The 21,562-nt window shown below is 37.0% G+C and overlaps 1 protein-coding gene across 6 annotated transcripts in view; it reads right to left on the bottom strand.

The window, feature by feature from the left end:
• Positions 1–353: 353 nt before the first annotated feature.
• Positions 354–21,562, bottom strand: part of LOC127580978 (TBC1 domain family member 22B-like) — a 260,989-nt gene continuing 239,780 nt past the window's right edge. For 2 of the 6 annotated variants that reach the window (XM_052035004.1, XM_052035005.1), the window contains 2 exons: positions 3,825–3,913; positions 354–1,729 (listed from right to left, as the gene is read on the bottom strand). In XM_052035004.1, coding sequence (XP_051890964.1) covers positions 1,555–1,729; positions 3,825–3,913 — 264 coding nt within the window. In that variant the 3' untranslated portion in view covers positions 354–1,554. Of the gene's footprint in view, positions 1,730–2,831; positions 3,914–16,240; positions 16,258–21,562 lie in introns of those variants that run through there. The other 4 variants (XM_052035008.1, XM_052035007.1, XM_052035009.1 and 1 more) reach the window with 4 other exon arrangements.

Raw genomic sequence — 21,562 nt, 5'->3', positions numbered from 1 at the left:
TCCTTGTATTTATGCATAGCAAAATCATGAATCTGTACTTTGAAAACTAGGTTCAAATTTTGTTACACATGTTGCACAGAAATATTTGTAAAACTGCCTAATTTTAATGGGTACACTGGTTTGTCAAGAAAAGATGAGATACTTACTTTGAATGTTCAACCTTAATTACTAGACTAGAAGAATTTTTTCAAATGGCCTAATTTTGGATCGATGTTGGTAATAAAAGTTCTACGTTTTTATTGCTCAGTTTCCAGTACAGAACTCTTAAAAAAAATGAACACAGATTGCAGGCACACAATGAGCTGTACAGATGAAATAAAAGTCAAAGACCAATGACTAATGTGGAGCAGGAATTTAATTCTTAAAGCCTCGTAATAACACTGACTACAGAAGCATTAAAAAAAACATGGTTTAAAAAATTTGGCATTTTTCAGAAACAGTAACGTCCAAAGGGCTTGTGTATTAATTTCCTCACTGCTGTACGAATGTTCTTGCTACATTATGTGGTTCTGCAATTTTATGTTAAACTATTTAAATGAAACATCTTGTATTATGTAATTTCCAAAACAGGACTATAACTGCTAATGCACAATGCACATAAAAAAACATGTCATTTGGACCTATTGCACAAGAAATGACAACAAGTTGTGCCATTTTGACAGCTCATATCATATTAAAACCTCACACAGTGAAAAGGTGGAAAGTCACAGTTATAATTCACTTATATCCAGAAGGTCTAAAGAAATTGTTGATAAACCATGCAACATCTTTCTGGTTTTTGATAGTGTAGCTGTAAGCTTTTCAGTCATACACACAGTGCTAATATTTACAATTCCAGATATCAAATACAATTGTGGCAAAATATTACCACACCTGTACAATTCAGAAAATTAGCAAAGGTACATGAGTTTGTATGTTCTATGAGTTGTTTCTGCTCACATTTTCATCATGGAACTCATCTGTTTCAAAATGCTAAAATGCCACTTACTTCCCTAATTCCTGACCAGGGAACCAAATTTACCCAACAGCATATGGATCAGCATCACATATACGATTGTAATACTGATTTAACTAGTTCCCTTCTTCACAAATGAATGAAAGCATCTGCAGCATTACAACAGTGTATTCATTTGCCAGTTTAAAACAGTATTTAACCCTTAAACCAGATAAACTATTTTCTAGCTACAATGGCAGGCAGCTATTCCCAAATTTTCGTCATTGCATTCAATTACCAAGGTAGCTTTTATTTCAATTTTAGCCCTCCTTACAGTGGCGAATCACTTCTGAGATCAGCAGCAACAGGGATGCCAGGGGAGCTGTTTTTGGGGCAAAAAAAAACTATACACTGGCTACCAACTAAACGTAATCAAAGAAATTAATTGTGCTTTGATCCATGTGCTTGACCTTAACCATAATGCAATAATCTGTAAGCAAATATAAAAATGGAAGCAGAACCAGGTATTAAGACTACAAATATATTCATGAATTTACACATTTACATAATAGCTCAGGAAATAATCTGCCCATTCATTATTCCTTTTGAAAAACAAGAAATTAAAGCACAATAATCAAAAAGCAAAAAATTACAGATGGAAAATGAATTAATATTTCAGATTGATAGCCATTCATCAGATAATTTTGATGGAAGGTCATCGAACTGAAACATAGACTCTCACTTTCCACAGATGCTGCCTGACCTGGTGAATATTTCCAGCATGTTCTGTTTTTGCTGTAAATTTAATGAAAAATTAACAATTGTTATTTAATATTTCTGGAGTGACATACACACAAATGCATCATATTTACGGCAGAGTGGTTTTCAATAATTGTCCTTTAAATAATGTAATAAAAACAAATAAAAAGAAATTTGCAATTTTCACATTAAAAGCTAAAACACCTAAAATAAAATTACTTACATAAAATGTAATCAAGTATATTTGTGGGCCTCCAAAACTACCATCATTTTTCTACCTTTTCTCCGCAGTTACTTACTAAATGTCTCCAGATAATATTTTTGAAGAACTATACCACAGAATGACGCAAGACATAAAAGTAAGCAAACACTGCTTGTCTTAACCTGACCAAAAATGATCAAGGGTTTAAACAGGATAAAGCTGACACAGGCACCTAACTGTAAAAGGAGTTGTGGACTTGTAATCACTAGGTCAAGTTCCAAGCCTGATTCCCAAGAATTTATCCACAAGACAGCATGTTCTACCAGGCAGGAATTGCCTGATACAGATGGTGAACAGCCTGGCTATCAGAATAATGATTGCAGCCAGCTTTATCCTGTGGAATGCGGCTCATATCAGTGGACTGTAAGCAGCAATGGCTCCTGAATACAGGATTAGTAAGAGAACTAGGCCACTTAGACCTTAGAATATTTTGAAATTTTGTAGGTCATGGCTGATTTGTACCTTAGTTCCATTTACCTATACCTATTTACATCCTCATTCACAGAAACAGAGGTACGTTATTCAGTCCCTTTGGCTCGTCTGCTACTCTGATAAACTGTTCCCAATCTGAACCTCAGTTCCATTAACCTATCTTTTCTCCATTTTCCTTGGGAATGCTTGGAAACAATCAGCAAACCAAGGGTGACATCAACTACTGCAATTTACTTTTCCAGTCCAGTTAATGGGAATACATTTTCTGTGACAAGACCATAAGATCAATCTCTCAAATGAGTAAGGGTGATCATAAAATGGGTAAGAAACTAAATTCAGAAATTTCACTCTATGTTGGCCATCAACAGGAAAATCTGTTTCTCAGGTCTCATATATATTATATATATTTAAAAAAAAAAAAAAATATATATATATATATATATATATATATTTGTTGCACAAAAACATTTTTAAGAACTCTGGAATCCATAAGTTATTAGCTGTTCAGGAGGGAAAAAAAGTTATGTCCAGAACTTCTTTTCATCATCCACCCTGTTCAAAACAAAATACAAATATTGCAATATTTCCTCAACTTTTACATAAATAGAACAGGTCAAAAGGCACATAAATGAAAAGGATATACCTGAGAAACACATTTTAATCTTGAACGGCTTCAGTATATTTTGAAATCAACATTATTGGCAATACAGTTGGCTTTTCTAATATATCATTACTGCTCATCATAAAGCAGATCTTTTTTTAAAAAATCATAAAGGTGGTTATTTTTCCCCAAATTCTACATTTACAGGAAATATTTTGCTTATAAAAATGATAATTAGTAGAAATCAAAAGTATTTTAAATGATTTCACCTCATGGATACATCTGAAATTTACAACAAAAAATAGTTGGTAAATTTAAAACAAAGTTTAAGGGAAATGTATATCTTTACGATAATCACAATGAAAAATATTGTGAATTGGCTGTGCTTAAGAATGAGTAAAATGTAACTAGTTTGCTTTATGCACACGAAGCCCAAATGCTTAAGCTAATTTTCTAAACATAAGCTCACAGTAGTTCAAATTAAGGACACATACATTATAATTATTATTATATAGAAACACACTATATAATGCCTTTTAAATCCTTTTCTATTAAGAACTATATATAACCTAGTATCAAAGATTTAGCAAGGCTTCATTAAGAGCACACTGAGTAAGATCTCAGTCTTGCCCCAACTTAGTATATTACAATAATAGCTTAAGAAAAGCTTCAAGTAAATAGAAACTACTTTCACAGTAGTTGAAACTTTTGCTGTCTTAGTCAATAGAGTTTCTGTCCTCTTGACCTGAAAGACTGCAAGGAGTTTTAATCACTTCTCAATGTTTCTGCTAACCACTTATCGTCTGTAGTGATTGGGTGCATCTGCAAACATGTACTTAAGTCTGTACGCTTCTGCTAGGAGTAGACCAACTTCTTCATTACCCCAATGGATTGTAGGTAGATTCTGCAACAACATCAGTAGACCCTTCAAATGAAGAACACAGATTTCAGCTTGGTATAGATACAATCAAGATAAACACAAAGATTGCTTCTTAAACCCAAGAGTGGTTTTAAAAAACACATCGCCTACAGTCTATTAAACTTGCTTTTCAAAATGATCCTACATTTATAATAAACACATTGTAACTTATTTGATTAAGTAATATATAAAAATGGACTATGATATTATCAGGCAATGCAAAAAATGAAACTGGCAATCTGGGTGTCCTACAAAATCTCAGTAATAATTGCATACTATTTTGCAGAAATTAATAAAAGTTGCAACAGAAGGATGGCAGAAGTAAAATCCAATGCTACCACTCAGTAGGCACTGCATAATACTAGCCAGAATGATGGTGATTGCGCGCTTTACTTTTACATTGCATATACCCACAATTTTAAATGCGAGCCAAAGCACTTAGATGTAGGCTTGTCACCATTTAACATCGCCCCATTTTCAGAATATTTGAAAAATCCGGATGCAGGAGAGTTTGGGATTGATTTTAACTGGTACATTTCTGGGCAGGGTAAAATGATATAGAAACATTCAATAGGGAGCTAGATATGAGGCCAGTTAAGGAAATGAAACTGACTGAATTGGAGAAACAGTTAATAGAGTCTGTAATAATATTGAAAATGACATCCTCAAACATTTAAAAAAATCCCACCTCCCTTTGGCAAAGGACTTTGGAGCACATTATAAGAAAATCACTCAATTTGGACAAACAAAATGACATGGTAATAACCCTAATTTTCTAAACAGACCTAAGCTTCACCTAAGCTTCTCTGTGTTTCCTTATGAATTAGTTTTACCTCTTTTTAATTAGGAATCACTGACTCACCATGGAAAACTATGGCAAATTAGTATGAGCAACTCACCATGCACAACTATGGTGAATTAGTACTGTCTAATTAGGATCAACAGCAGTTCAATTATTCCATTTAGAAATTGCTAATTACTTAAGAGGTATATTTGAACAGTGCAAATTAGAATTAGGATCTACTGAGGTGTTAAATACATCTAAGTTTATCAGGCATATATTGTATAATCGATTTATACCTTGCTTTTGAATTATGGGCCCAAACCTTCTTCAGATTATTAGAATTGTCTTCTTGCCAACTTCAAAGCATCTGTGTGATATGAGCATGGGCAGTCTCAATTCTAGTGGTCTTTAATTCACAATGGCCCAGATTTTCTAGGCAATGGTGAAACATAATGCAAATAGCTGACTGTACCCATTGGCGACTCCAAAATTGCTAACGGCTACATGTCAGCCACCTAAATGGATCAGAATGATCTGTTGCTCACCCACTGCAGTAATGAGACCTCAGCACTGGGGCTGAGGTTAACCTGGAATGTTCTCTAAGCACTTTAGCATTGTACAGTATAAATGTTTATCTGAAATTAAAAGAAAAATATAATATTCTGCTTTTTAAGTCCCTTCTCCAAATTTTTTTTTCACTCTTTGGCTGCGTATATAAATTCCCTGTGTTGATAATTCTTTAGCATGATTGGATATATTAAACATATGTACATTAAGTCTATTTAAATTTCATCCACAGTGACAGGAATGCAGAAATTTACAAAACTACCAGGAGGCCATTTGGCTCACATGTCACATGAAAAGATCTATATAATTTACTCCTGGTTCTCAATTCTTGGTCCACAGCCTTGCAAATTACAGCTCTTCAAGTGCTTAACCATGTTCTTTTTTAATATAATGAGGGCCGATGCCTCTATTTCAGGGAGTATGTTTCAGAACCGATTTAAACATTCACCCTATGACCGTACGGGTTTCCTCCAATGCTCCAATTTCATCCCATATTCTAAAAACTTGCAGGTTGGTAGGTTAATTGAACACTTTAAATTGCCCTTGGAATGTTGATGCGTGGTGGAATCTGGGAGGGAATTGATGGGAATGTGGGGAAAATAAAAATAGATTTAGGGAGGATTAGTGCAAAAATGGGTGCTCGATGGTTGGCATGGACTCTATGAGCCGAGGGAGCAGTATCTATGACTCTATAACTTTAATTTTATACACCTCAGTTAAATCTCTTCCAGTCTACCTTGTTCCAGGAAAACAATTCCAGTCTAATCAATTTCTCCTCACTACTAAAATTTTACAGAAATTATAATACTGTACCAATCATCAAGCAACTTAATTTATGCACATTTAATTCCTATATGCAGTAGTTTACACCTTATTCTTATATTGCTCTTTCAATTTAACAAGCTTCAATTTGTTTATAGTTCTCAAATTTCCTTCTCAGATTCAACTATACCACTTATGTTGATGTCGTACTTTGATATCCAATGTTACATCATCAATTTCATTAGAAATGAATAAAAATTGGGAATATTTATTTATATATCCCACTAGAAGTACCTTACTCAGCACCTTCCCACAATCCCAATTTAATTCTTGCAATTAGGATACACAGCTTCCCAACATTTTGCCAATTTCTAATTTATTCCACAGTTTTCCATGAATCACAAATCAATTAAGTTTAAACAGTAGCCTTGGACAGAAAGAAAGACTTGAACTTATACAGTGCTTTTTTCTCACATCATCCCAATGAACCATAGCCAATTACGTACTTGTGAAGTGCCACACCAGACAAGTAAAGAAAATGCAGAAGCCAATTTATGCACAACAAATTCTCACAAGAAGAATATTAAAGTAACAAGATCATCTCTTTCATTTATTTTAGTTTAAAGATATATTGACCTGAATACCAGGTATGGCTCTTACATGCTTCTTCGAATAGCGCCATAGAATCCTGGTCTACTCAAGACGGCAGGTAGCCCATAGTTTAATGAGACTCACAACAATGACAGCCATGGTGGACTCCCTTCGTATTACATTGGGAGCAGCAGCTTAAATTTTTGTGCTCAAGTCTGTCAACTGGAACTTGAATCCATGGCCTTCTGACAACAGAAGTGCCACTAATTATGCCACTACATGCAATATGCCATTACAACTCAGACCACAGAAAGAAAATTCATGCACAAACATGTTAGAAGTATTTTGGACTGCACAGTCTTCTTTGATTTTATTGATGCAAACAATATTGTTAATCATGCATAATTTCCTTTCCTGAATCAACTTCATCTGCTGTTTACAAGCAATTCAAGTAAAATAATTCAATCATTCCTTCTGAAACCTGCAGTGTTAATTTACAATTCAAATCAAAATGGTTTAACAAGGTCTTTTAGGGATTAATTTACTCATGTAGATCGAGAAGGGCCCAAGTTTAATTCACAATCTTTTTGGAAACATATGACCTGAGTTGGAGAGGAAAATTAGCCAGGATTCCATCACCTGGTCAAAATCCATCAAGTTCATTTGGAAATGTATATACGTCTATGGCAGATTGGGCTGGCTATCATGGACAAGCTGTGTGCTAAGATGAAATGAAGGATCATATCTAAAGATATAAGTTTCACTTTGACTATTTTGCATATTTTTGAAGGTAGTATGAATCATCCTTGACCATTCAATTCTACACCAGAAGATATCAGTGTGATAGCTTTCAAAATTGTCCACCCAACTTAGCTATTTGGAAATGAAAACAACATAACCAATGAAGCACTCAACATAATAAAATTTCAACAAAATATGAGCTGAGCTTATATTTCAGGCTCAGAACTACAACTGAACACTTTGGTGGAATGGTGATATGTTAATTCATTGTTAATATTCATGTTATGTATACATCTGTTACCCTACTCTGCTTGATTCGGTAAGAGATGAAATAAATACAATGCATATGCTAACATGCCTTCATAGTGATAATAAATCTAAAAAATTAATGGAATGGCAAAGAAAACTGCAAGTTTAAGATTATCAAAGAGATGATCCTCATTTGTTACTTTGTTTTACTGTTTGTTACAATCACTGACAATTCAATTTTTAAAATATTGACATAAATTACTCCTGAAACTGAAATTCATGGAAAAAGATCGTGTTTCAAAAATAGCAATTGCCGATTAGATTCCTGGTAGCAGTGATTTTATCCAAGAGATCCTTTTGTATACAATACTGGTTTGCTTAGGATTGCACACTTATCCAAATGCAAAACAAGATATATTGTTAACTCTGGAAAAAGACCCATTTATTTCTCCTCTGTTTCCTATCAACAAATTTTCGATCCATGCCAATATATTACCCCCAATAAAACGCACTTTAATTTTACTCAGTGGGATTTTATTAAAGGCTTTTTGAAAATCTAAGAACACCACATCCACCGTTTCTCCTTTAATCTATTCCACAGGTTGAATCCTCAAAAATTTTAGAAGGTTTGTCAAACGCAATTTCCCTTCAGAAATCCATGTTACTCTGTTGATATCTTCCAAGCATCCTGTTGTCTTATCCTTTATAATAGCTGCTTGCATTTTCCCATCTATTGATACTTGGCTAACTAGTTTGTAATTTCTGTTTTAAGTAGTGGAGTTACATTTAACAGCCTGCAATACTTCTTTCTGGATTACAAGGGCAGATAGGTAAATTGAGTGCATTGCTGGCACTGAAATGCTCCTAATGGTGGGCATGGTGCCTTAGTGATCAAGTTGCTAGACTACTTCAAGACCCATACTAATAATTGGGCGGCACGGTAGCGTAGTGGTTAGCACGACGCTATTACAGCGCCAGCGATCGGGGTTCGATTCCCGTCGCTGTCTGTAAGGAGTTTGTACGTTCTCCCATGTCTGCGTGGGTTTCCTCTGGGAGCTCCGGTTTCCTCCCACATTCCAAAGACGTACGGGTAGGTTAATTTGGGTTTAAAAAACGGGCGGCGCGGACTCGTTGGGCCTGAAGGGCCTGTTACCACGCTGTAAATAAATAAAATATTGAACTAAAATATTAAAAATTAATGTCATCTGTGGAATTTAAATTATCAGGAATCACAGTCATGGAAACCACAAAACTGCTGGATTGTCATAAAAACCCATCTGGTTCTCTGGTGTCCTTTATAGAAATAAATCTGATAGGCTTATATGCACTGGCTCCAGACTAACAAACATATGGCTGACTATTAACTATGGTCTGAAATAGTTTAACATACCATTCAGTTATATAGAACGGCTGTGTTAAAACACAATAATGATAAATTGCATGAAACATCCTGTAAAGACCTTGGCACTGGAACCAGACAAGGCAAAATCATTCGTGGTCAAACTGAAGTTGTAATATCCTCCTCATAATCATTTGGGTACTGGTGCCTAATTTTGGAGAAGGATCACATAGACAAGTCAAACCTCAGTCTGACTCAGTGGTACTCCCCAGTATAATGATGTAGCATATCCTGCCTTACAAGCAGGATAGATCCACAAGAGATTGAAGCTTTACTTTAAAACTGTCAGAATATAGTGGTCTCAAGTCCCCAGTGCAGTGTCCAAACCCAGGAGGTCTCACTATATTAGGTCATACATAGGAAAGGAACCTGCTCCTAATTCTCTCTCACCATTTTCCCTCAGCTGATTGATCAAAACAGCAACACTTGGAAATACCACTGAGTAGCAAGGGCACAAAATGTATTTGGTGTGGGCTAACTGCAATGGCTACAATCGAATGTGGTTCATTAATACCCTCGCTGACTAAGCTGGCAGAGCCCTGAAGGACATAAGTATCAGACTGGGTCTGCAGCAAGTGTTGAGTGAACTAACAGATAGATCTTGCCCGAACCAATTTATCTACTGCAGCTGCATCAGTCCATTATAGTACAGATAGGAGTGACCACAGTACAAATCTTGAAGAAGCAAAAGCTCCATATTTACACAGAGGACACCCTTCAAGATGTAACAAGTCACCATCATCGTCTAACATGATGGATTCTTAACAGATTTGACAGCTCAGAACTGTGTATACATGAGGCACTCTGGGCCATCAGCAGGAGCAGAATTATATTCACCACAATGTCTAATCTCTTGAGCTAGCATATTCATCACTCCTTCATTTCCATTAGTCAAGGGATCAATCCTGATTCTACAGGGACTGTGGAGGGCATGTCAGTAACAGTATCAGGTCTAGCTAAAATCTGGCAAAGCTGCAACACAGAACTATATGTATGCTACACAGCAAACGTGTCATGAAACAGCAGAGTTAAGCAATCACACAACCAACAGATTAAAGCTCAGTAACTCTGCAACATTCAGTCATGAATGCCAATGCACAATTAAATAGCAAGTGGGAATGAAGAGGCTTCAAGAACATTCCTGTCCTTAATGATGCTCAACCAGGACATAAGAGAAAAATCAAAGCTGAAGAATTTGCAGTCAATTTCAGCCTGAACTGCTGAGTGGATCCTTTACAGATTTCTTGAGGTCCTCACCAAAGTCTTTAGCCAACTCAATTCACTCCACTCAATATAGCTGAGAAGGGTGGACACAGTAAAGGCTACAGGACCTAACAATATCCCAGCTATGGTGCCAAAGACTTGTGATCCAGAATATGATTTGTTGGTCAAGCAGTTTCGCTACTGTTGCAGGAGCTCAGTCACCTTCCACACCTGCAGTTAACCAGTGAAACTGAAGTTCCTTTGTTCACTGGTTTATTCAAGTAAGCTACAGAGCTCTAGGAAGACTTAAAAACCAAAAAACTTCTTCAGTGATTATTATACCCTAAACAAAGTTGCATGTGAATTTTATCATCTAATTTTAAGATTACACGTCACAGGTAAGCACTTTCTTGAGCAATCCAGGATCAGATTCCTGCCCCGGTCAGTATCCGTACATGACAAAATATCCCTTTGAATCAATGTCACGTTGCTCCATCGTTCATTTGTACACAGCACGCCAATTGAGAGTCTTATCAAGAATGCCATGCTCATCAATAACCAACACAGCATTGCTCAGTTTGGGTTTTAACAGGACCACTGAGCTCCAGGTTTCATTACAGTCTTGGTTCTAAAGTGGACAAGTGCTAAATTTCAGAAGCTTGTTGAGATTTGCAACAAAATAGCATTTCACCGAGCGTTGTAACAGAAATCTGTGGCAAAACTCAAATCACGAGGAAAACTTCGGCTACCCCTCACTAAGGCTACTTTGACAGACTGTCCCAAACCTGTGATCTCCACTAACAAGTGGTACAAGGGCTACAAGGACATGAGAACGCAATCAATTGCAGAGCTCCCTCTAAATGGAGGGCTATGTGGGAGGGAAGGGTTAGATAGATAATAGAGCAGGATAAAATGTTGGCAGAACATCGTGGCCAAAGGGCCTGTACTGTGCTATAATGTTCTATGTTCTAATTAGAAAAATCAGCATTCCTTTGATATCACAGGGTCTGAATTTGGAATTCACTTCCACAATCAGCATTGTGGGAGCACCTCCAGCAGAAGGAACTGCAGCATTTCAGGGCAGTAGCTTACTACCAAATTCTCAAGGGCGATTAGGAATGGGCAGTAAATGCTGAGCTTTGCCAGTGATACCCTCATTCTGTAAGTTAATAAATGGGAAAAATTAAGCCCACTCAATCAACTTCTAGATCCTTCCCACACTGAACATTCTCTCTTCTCCCCCCTTTCATCAGGCAGAAGATACAAAAGCTTAAAAACACACACCACCAGGCTCAAGCCCATCTTCTATCCCCTGTTATAAGACTCTTGAAGGGACCTCTTGTACTTTAAAGATGAACTCTTGATTTCACAGTCTACCTTGTTATGGCCCATGCACCTTATTGTCTACCTGCACCTGTCTCTGTAACTGTAACACTATATTCTGCATTCTGTCATTGCTTTTCCCTTGTACTACCTCAAAGTACTTACATTTTGAAATGACCTGTATGGATGGCTGACAAAACTAAGTTTTTCACTGTATCTCGGTAATGAGACAATAATAAACCAGTACCAATATCAATTATTGCTTGACAAAAGGAGAATGCAACAGAACAAATCATACTGTAAGTCAAAATGTTGCCTCCACCAAGATTATTTGGAGAATTTGTGATTTACCTGTTAGGAGTTGAGACTCCTAATGTGCTCAGCTGTAAGATAATTATTTAGATTGTCAGTTTATTCTCACACTAGAGGAACCAGACAAGATGAGATTAGTTTCCAAGCATGATATTAGAATCCAATTGGACATTTGGAGAACATCAAGGAGAATATTTGATTAAATTTCTTTTGTTAAAGGGAACTCCTGTTTTTTCTTACAAAAGGACCTCTTGAGATTACCCTTGTTTTCCTTATGGAAATCTCCTGTTGGGAATGCTTTCAGTTGTTCTGCTCAGTACAGGTTTATTAATTTAATCGGTTGTCCTTTGTATGATTTTGTAACACATTTATTGTTATTATAATACACAGTTAGTACTCATAATCATTGTTTTAGTTATCCTTTTCTAATGAAAGGTTAACATTTTGTCATGTAATTTGGAATACCTGAACAACATATGACCAACTTTCATTTCCAGTATTCCATATTATCTAATTTCTGATTTAAATTTTATTTGTTGGTTAAAAAAATGGCATAATATATAAGTGCAAAAGATGTTAAAAACCTGCTATAACCTTTTACTTGTTTCATCTGTTCAATAGCAGGATAAGCAAATAACCACGACCTGCCACAAAGATCACAATGACAGTGTCTTTTACTGTTCCTTTGTTGGAAATGCTCAATTATTGTTGGAAGAATATCTAGTTTAAATTTTTTTAAAAATTTTATTTACAGCGTGGTAACAGGCCCTTCCGGACCAACGAGTCTGCGTCACCCATTTTAAACCCAAATTAACCTACCTGTACGTCTTTGGAATGTGGGAGGAAACCGGAGCACCTGGAGGAAACCCACGCAGACACGGGAGAATGTACAAACTCCTTACAGACAGCGACGGGAATCGAATCCCGATCGCTGGCGCTGTAAGAGCATCACGCTAACCACTACACTACCGTGCCGCCTTCTTTATTTTTAAATCAAAGAAAAGGAAATTGATAATAAGTTAATAAGTTAATTAATAATAAGTTAATAGTGATTTTCTGGAAGGACTCTGGATTTAACATCTATTTTTATACCCAGTACTTTAATGGGTGATGTCTGTGTTAGCGCAATACAAGCAGGGAAATACGAACAACATAATAGGGTGGATCTTCTGCTAACCAGTGAGTTGCCTAAGCTTTGCTGGTTATTTGCCTTTGAACCATGCTCCAATTGGAGTGGGTCTCTGTGGCAGATCTTCCTCCAGGAAGCTGTCTCCCAGCTGATCAAAAAGACCATTCTAATCCAAACTAATGGACCTCACTTCCAGAAATGCTTTGAGAGCTGGTTAGTTTCTGCCCCTGACTGTTAAGGCTGTTATTTAGGTTGTGAGGTTGAATGTCTTTAAATGTCTCTGACATTGATAAACATTTTAAAAAAAGCACTTAAAACTATTGAAAATTAACATAGCAATTGTTTTTAATTTTAAAAACTAAAAATAAAATTGACCAAATAAGCTCTCAGAACAATTAAAAGCATTTGAACCAATTCAATTACATGCAAAAAGGAAATTATCCTGTACTTGTGTTTCTGTCTAGAGCCGTTTCTTTTATTTGTGATTAATGAGGCTGCTGGAAGTATCAGGTTTAGCAAGCAGACTTCACTGGAAAAGTGCCTAGAAACTTGGGAAATCTGCACCTTCTTATCCTCCTCCTTACAGGGGAATCCAAAGGAATAGTGTGGTTCTCCAGGGATTTTTAATCAGCTGTCTGGGAGCTCTGCTTTCATTTAGTCATCCTGAACCTTCATCTAGTTAGATCAGTAAAAACTAACAGTTCTGTGTAGAACTACCTGTTTTTAATTGAAAGACCAAGTCACTGAGCTATTGAAACCATTGAAAGAGTGAAGTCCTGGGCAACAGGGGAATTGTTAAAAGTAAATGCTTATACCAAGAGTAACCACTGAAAATCCAAATGATGCATCGGGGAACCGTATATGATAACCTTAAGCCTTTATCATTGCACATCTCCAGTGAAGTAACAGAATAAACAATAAGTTTGCCAAATAATGTGATAGCATTTGGTAAAAGTATAAAGTTAACTTCATCCTACAATACCCTGTTAACTGCCGAATTATAACAATTAGGTGCTCCTTTTCCTAACACTGGCATCTGTGACCTGATTCTAATAAACTGAGAACAAATTCAGCAATGGAAATCTATGTATTAGATTTTGTTTCTATATGTGCAAAACATGCCCAGCTGTCCCCACCACCAAATCTTTGAACCTGGTTCTTCTATAACACTGGTGAGCAATTTCCAGTGTTTGTGCCTACTACCTTAACAGGGTAGCAGGAAATTTATCAAATAAACATTATCAAGGTTACTAGCAACAAGAGTCTGGGAGACCTACACCTTTTAAGTGCATTGATTTAAAAATAGAAAATAATTTGAAGTTTGATTGCTGACTTACAGCTGCTTTAATTCTTTTAATGCCAAAAGTGATAAGCAACCCACCTCCACCACCAACCCTCTAAAAATCTAAAAATAAAATAGAAATGTGTTGTGGATAGTTTTCAGATTTGAACAGTACATCCCAAGCTTGCATGAATTTGGGTTTTGGGCCTGAGTTAACTGCCAGTACCTTGTGATGTCCAAGAATCTCCTGGAGTGAGGTGCAGTTCTCTCGGACTCTGTTGGTAGTAACCTGGAAAATGTTTACTTGAGAAAGTTCCTGCTGCAATGGTGCTCCCTGCCATCACTGGCTGTGTAGAGTCAACTAACCCTCAGAGATATCCAGAGATAAAACCATGAGGCAGAAAAATAAAGAATAAGCTGAGTCCATGGGTCACAGACAGGCAGGAAAAATAGATGGGGACAGTGGGAGAGATAGTGTGCATTAAAGAAAAAGAGAGAGAAATATGGGGGACTGCATGAAGATGGTCTATTTACTAGTGTGAATAAAACAGAAAATGCTGCAGATACTCAGCAGGTCAGGCAGTCTGTGTGGAGAGAAATAATCTATCAGATCGATGCCCTTTTATCAGAATCGAAAGAGATGCAGATAAACAAGTTTTAAACTGTAAAAAAAAGTGGAAAAAATAAAAACTATCCAATCGAGGAACCTAGATTAAATGACAATAGGAATGACGGTGACAGGCAACATGGTTGGTTATCGGACGAGCAAAGGGACAAAAGAGGAGTCCAGAGGAGGAGTAAGTGTTAATTGTAGAATCATTATCTGAAATGGTTGAATGTACTTAGTTGGAAAATCAGGTGCTATTACTCATTGAACTTCTGTAGAAAATTGAAGACCAAGGACAGAGAGGTGAGGCTTGAAATCAAGAGAGAATTACAATGGCAGACAACTGTGATTGCACTTGCAGTCTGAATGGAGGTGTTCTACAAAGCAGTCAGTCTCTCTGGTGAAGGCAAGACTGCATCATGGTTACTACCATCAGGGAAGAGGTACAGGAGCCTGAAGGCTCACTCAACGATTCAGAAGCAGCTTCTTCCCCTCCATCATCAGATTTCTGAACAGTCCATGAACCCATGAACACTACCTCATTGTTCCATTTTTTTTGCACTATTTATTTATTTTGTAAGTCAACTTTATGTCTTTGCACTGTACTGCTGCCACAGAACAACAAATTTCATGTCATATAAGACAGTGATAATAAACCTGATTCTGATTAACAGCAAAAAGAAGAGATAGGAAGCAGAGGTAAACAGCAGAGAGTGTAGCTGTGGACTAGTCATCTAAGGATAGGGGAACCAGACGTCCTGGGTTCAGATTTGCCATCTTCAAGCAGAATCGAAAACTAAAGCAAGGATGTGGTTGGAGCATGCTAAAGTGACATGGATTGAGAAGTTGTGAATATCAGCAGTATAAAAATGACTGTTAGTAGGCTATCAAGGTGCCATTGTTATTTCTGCCAGTTATATACAAGATATTTGTGAATTACTGTATTACTAGTTTTCAGGATGAGAACCTATTGCCGAAACAACTGTCAATTATCAGTGCAATGCAAATGAGCAACAGATAAAAATGTTCCCACCACTGGTTTTATTCTGTGAAACCATCATGCCACTTTCTATTCTCTCATCTCTGGTTTCTAGAACCTTGTGCATGATCCAAAATCATGGAGGAAAAGTTCTCAGTTGTAGGGATCCAAACATTTGTAGAGTATACAAAATTCCTTGCAGATCCTTTGTATCCAAATATCATTTCATCAAATCTCTGGAAGCAACTCCAACCAGGATTTGGAACCCCATGTGAAAAAACAAAATGGACAGGGTGGGAGATGCAGTGGGGGGGGGGGATGGTGTTGGAGAGCAGGAGGGCTAATTATCAACTGAAGCTCAACACAGGAAGGCTATGGAGCCACAGGAACTTTAAAAAAAAGTACCTTCTGAAGGCCTCTAGCTACAATGGCCACAGTAGAATCCCGAGTGGAGTAGGCATGAAAAAAAAAACAAATTAGTCTTAAAATAAGCATTGAACTATACATAAGATGCCTACTTTAGATAGTGGCTCAAGTTGAAATCAGGCTAGTTGACTTTCTGGTGTTTTTAGAGTGCAAGATGCTCAATCCTAAAACAATCCCAAAAATATTTTAAAATACTAGCAAAGTTGATTTAATTTATCCAAACTCTTTCCAACAACACGACAAAAGAACTGCCCAGTTAAATGTAACTGTTTACCAACCAACCAGAGCGAAAATCTAATTTGCAGTATTGGAAAGTTGCTTAAATATAAGCTTCTGGGATTTAGTGTTCTATCCGGATAGTTGTTTTCGATAGAAAATTCAACAATGCATGACTGCTCAATTGACTGGTATAGGTTTACCTTTAAATTATACGACGATATGTTAAATTGTTTGTGATACAATAGCAATACATGTTTGTAAAAGCCCTGATAATGCTCTCACAAAGCAGATTCAGAATTTTCCATCAAATGCAATCAATAATTGACGCAAATGTCATGGCTGGGACTGCAAACAGAATGAAAAAAAAACATTCTACATTTCCAGCAGCACTGGAGAAAGATTTTCTGGGTAGATAGTCAAGATATTGGATGGAAGTAGGAAACAATGTCAATGTCAGGAGTCATGTCCTAAGGACAGGGACACAGTACTTTGAGATACTGTCTGATACCCTTATGTGCATCGATCACCAAATCCCTCCTCCCAACAAATACACTTACTGGTTTACACAATACTCTATACAATTCAGCTCCACCATTCACACATCAACAGTCTCTAAACCTCAGGACTCTTAACTAGCATTCATATGACTTGCCTCATTCTCACATTTACTGATATTCCAAGCCTTACATGTTCCACAAACTGCCAGCTGTTCATCACAGGGGAGTCGAGGGGGAAGAGGAGGGAATTTCACCTAAGTCACATTGCAATATAATTACTGACATAGTTCCCTTCTTTCTGCAGGGAGAAGGTATTGCATGATTAAAACAAACCACAACTAACTGACAAAGGAACAGGCACAAGTCCAGTGGCTTTAACAGAGAGATAATGGTCATTACTACAGAACCTGAGACTAATGATGGCATAGAAACCAGTGAAGATGATTGTATGATCATATTTATCTCTCCTTCCTACATTCTTGTTCACCCTATTCCGACATTCCATTCTGAGTTATAAACTGCAGATGCACTTGATCTGTGTGTCTTTCATCTTTCAAATGCCTGAATCTCCTGGTGTGGCTGAATAAGAGGGCAATGGTAAAAGGCACCCTGTCACTCGAGCCAATATCTGCAGCCATCAGCTCAGATACTGGTATCATGTACCAGAGAGTGCAGCTCAAAAAGTGAGAATTTAAAAGGTGGACGAGAAAGCGTATCCCAGTGAGTAAAAAAGGCACCCATGAGTTTAAAGGAAACACATGACAAAGTCCTGGTGAGTTTAAAACAAAGCAGGAGACAAAGTGCCAGTGATTAAAATGAGCCTGTGAAACAGATCCCAGGTAAGAGCAGGTAAAAAGGACATGGAAGGCAGATCTTTGGTGAATAAAAAGATGGGAGACAGTGTGTCAGAGATGTATAGGAGATGGAGCCCTTGTGAGTTTAAACAAGCATTTAGTTTAATTAAAGAGCCAGAGAATTAAAACAAAACAATGCTCAGGGTAAATAAAGCAATAGGCAATTTAATAGTAATTGTATTTAAGGTAAATTCTGTAACAGTTGATTGAGTTCATCTAATAAGTTGACATGTCAAGGCACTCAGATTACCAGAATGCACATCCTGTGCTTTATGGATGTTTCACATGTCCTAGACAACCATAGGTGCAGGGAGTATCATCAGCTGGAGAAGTGTGAACTCTGGGTTTTGGAGCTTGAGCAATAGCTAGAGTTACTGTGGTCCATCAGTGAAGCTGAGTGTTTCGTGAATTGCATGTTTCAGGAGATGCAGCTCAGAGAGGGGATGGGTGACTGCCAGACAAGGAAAAAGGTGGGCAGTCCAGGAAAACCAATATTTAGCACTGAATACTGATGGAGGAGAGGATTCTCCTGGAAAGTGCAGACAGAACCTGGACCACAGCACCAAGTGAGACTCAAATATATAAGACAGAAGGAACAAGGCCAAGGCATCAATAGTTAATGGGAGCAGACAAGTGTTTCTGTGGTGCAGATATGATTCCTGATGATGTACTGTCTCCCTGCTGCCAGAGCAAAGGACATCACTGAGTGGCTGCAAATAATTCTGAAGAGAAAGGTGAAAAGCTGTATGGTCCACATTGACACCAATGACACATTTTGAAAAAAAGTGATGAGGCTCTGCAGGCAGATTTTGAAGAGTTAGGTACTCTCCAGATTACCCCTGTGCCACAGGCAACTGGTAAGAGAAATATGATGATAGCAAAGATAAATGTGTGGCTGGAGAGTTGTTACAGAAGGGAGGGCTTTAGATTCCAGGGGCACTGGGATCAGTTCTAGGTGGAATCAGCACGTCAGACAGATACCATCTGAACTTTAGAACCCCTTAACTATTGATACCTTGGCCTTTTGCTTCCCACCCTATACGTTTGAGTCTCACTTGGTGCTATGGTTCAGGTTCTGGCTGTGCTTTCCAGGAGAATCCTCTCCTCCATTAGTACTCAAGAGCTAAATACTGGTTTTACCTGGACCACTCATCTTTTAGCTCCGAGTATGGATGGTGGAGAGGATTCCTCTGGAAAGCACAGCCAGAACCTAGACCATAGTACCAAGTGTAACAGTGAGGTTCAATGAGGGAATTGCGATTGCAGTGGTATATGTGGGCTTGCAAAAGTGCCACATAATAAGCTTGCTGTTAAGATTTAAGACCAAGGAGTACAAAGGGGATGTAGCAGAAAATTAGCTAAATTATGGAAAACAAAGTCTAACTTTTGGACTGGAGGGAAGTGTACAATGGAGGTCCCCAAGGACTGGTGCGAGGGCCATTGCTTTTCTTTGATACACAGTAATGATTTGGACATGGGAATACAAGGTATAATTTCTAAATATGCAAATGAAGAAAACTTGAAGGTGTTGAGAACCATAAAGACAATGATAACAGACTTCTAGAAGATACAGACACATTGGTTGAATGGGTGGACAGGTTGGAGATGAAGTTTATTGCTGAGAATTGAGAAGTGTTATATTTTGATGGGAAGAATGAGTGGAGGCAATACAAGCTGGAGAATATAATTGTATAAAAAGGGTGTACAAGTGCATAATTTGGAACAGGGCAGTTTGTGAAATGACTTAAAAACCTTCCACCAAATTCGGTGTTCCCTAATGGTGATAAGAGCTGTTAGCTACACCACTGAAGTTCAATTTAGCAACCATTAAATATTGCATGAGGACCAATGTCATCATCTGCCCTCTCTGCAAACTATTCATTCAGATTGATATCACTATTTTGATAGATGTATGCAAAAATATTCATGCGTAATCCTTTAAGACTCTCCTTAACACTTATTTGCTCCTAAAATGTTTTGATAGCCTTCCATTTGTATCCTTCTTTTGTCTGGTTAGGCCTCTGTGAAGGGTTTTGGAATGCTCTCTATATTACAAGTGTTGTATAAATGCAAGAGGCTTTTTATTGATTTAATAACTTGGTGCAACATATCGAAATGAACATACAGTATGTCAATAATTTTAGCAATCAACTGTGCAAAACAACAAGGTATTATTATCTTTTTCTATTTGCTTAATTATAAAAGCAATACCTTTATCTCCTTTGAATCTTAAGGAAATATCTATCAATTGACATTTTTATTTGATAAATTTTGCAGCACACATATTGTTAAATAAAGTATCAGGGACTCTCAGCTCTTTCATTTCACTGAGATTTCATGTGACATCCACAAATAGTTGGAGCTTTGTTTATAAAGTTTGTGGTGCCTTAAATGATTGACTTCTTCACCTTTAATTAAGGTAAAACTGACTGCCAATGTGTATGTTTTTATTTATTATGAAACTTTGCTGAAAAGTATTTCATTCATAAACGTCAATCTATAGTGCATGTACTGAGATTAACCACCGGAGTTTTGTTTGTAGTAACTCATTTTTGACAGGTGTATGTGAGGTAATAAAAGACACTTATGTTGATTCATGTTGAATCGTTTAATCAACATACAGGAGCTGTTTTTTAATTCCAATTTTAATTTTAGTTTTTAATAATTTCTACAGAAGTTATTGCTTCATGTATTTCAAGGAAATACTATTTTAATACTATTAAAATGGCCTAAATGCTGAACAAATTCAAAATGGATGTCAGATGACTGTGATCAAGTGTCCTAATAGATGGTGGCTGCACAAAAGCATAAACTTAACAAGAACAGTAATATCAGGATGCATCACTGTTATTTATTAGAAATTTTGATGGCAATATTTATAGCAGACACTTTGTATTAAATATCATTCACACATTTGATACCAAAAGTAGTCTAGTGTTATTAGTTGATTTCTCATTAAAAGCACAAGAATATTATGAGTGAACTGGTATGTTGTTTGAACTTTAGAGTGAATGTGGCAATGCATTCACGCTGCTTGTGTGAAATCTGATGCAGCCGGTATCCTAGTCAGCAAATTTTTCTTTAAGTGTAGGGAGCAATCAAAAAATCCGATAAAATTGAAATTGATTCCTCTGAAAATACTAAACAGTGCGCAATTTGCAATTAAAAGCAGTTGAAAACGTATTTGCATAGCATCTTTCAACAAAATCAGGATATTTCAAAGCATTGTACCATCCTATAGAACTTTCGAAATATGGTCAGTTTTGTAACAGATAGAAAATGGCAGCAAATTTATGCCCAGGAAGATCTCGCAATGCTAATGCGATAACGAGATATTTCAAACTAATTTCAAGACGTTGGTTGGGGATAAAGATTGCTTAAAATACTGGGAACATTTCCCTGTTGTTCTTCAAGCAGTACTGTGGGATTTTTTTCCTTCCAATCAAAAGGGCAGAGCCCCATCTCATATAAAAGTGCAACGCTGCATCAGATCTACATTGAAAAGTCAACCAGACAGTTTTCTGAACTATCTGAACTTGAGCCTGTGCCCACAGATTTCTAATTCCAAGCTGAGACTGGTACCACATAGCCAAGACTGTCACTTAAATTACTCCAATGTGCATTGGTTTGAACAGGCATTTATTGGTTTTAGGTGGACTTTGATTACAGCATCCTAAATAGTTTAAGCAGGCTGTTGACAGTCAATAAATAGGCTAGTGGATAGACAATTT

The sequence above is a fragment of the Pristis pectinata genome, chromosome 20 (genome assembly GCF_009764475.1).
Source record: "Pristis pectinata isolate sPriPec2 chromosome 20, sPriPec2.1.pri, whole genome shotgun sequence".
Classification (NCBI taxonomy): Eukaryota; Metazoa; Chordata; class Chondrichthyes; order Rhinopristiformes; family Pristidae; genus Pristis; species Pristis pectinata.
Note: the sequence above shows the minus strand (reverse complement) of the source record. Positions and strands in the feature narration are given on the sequence as shown.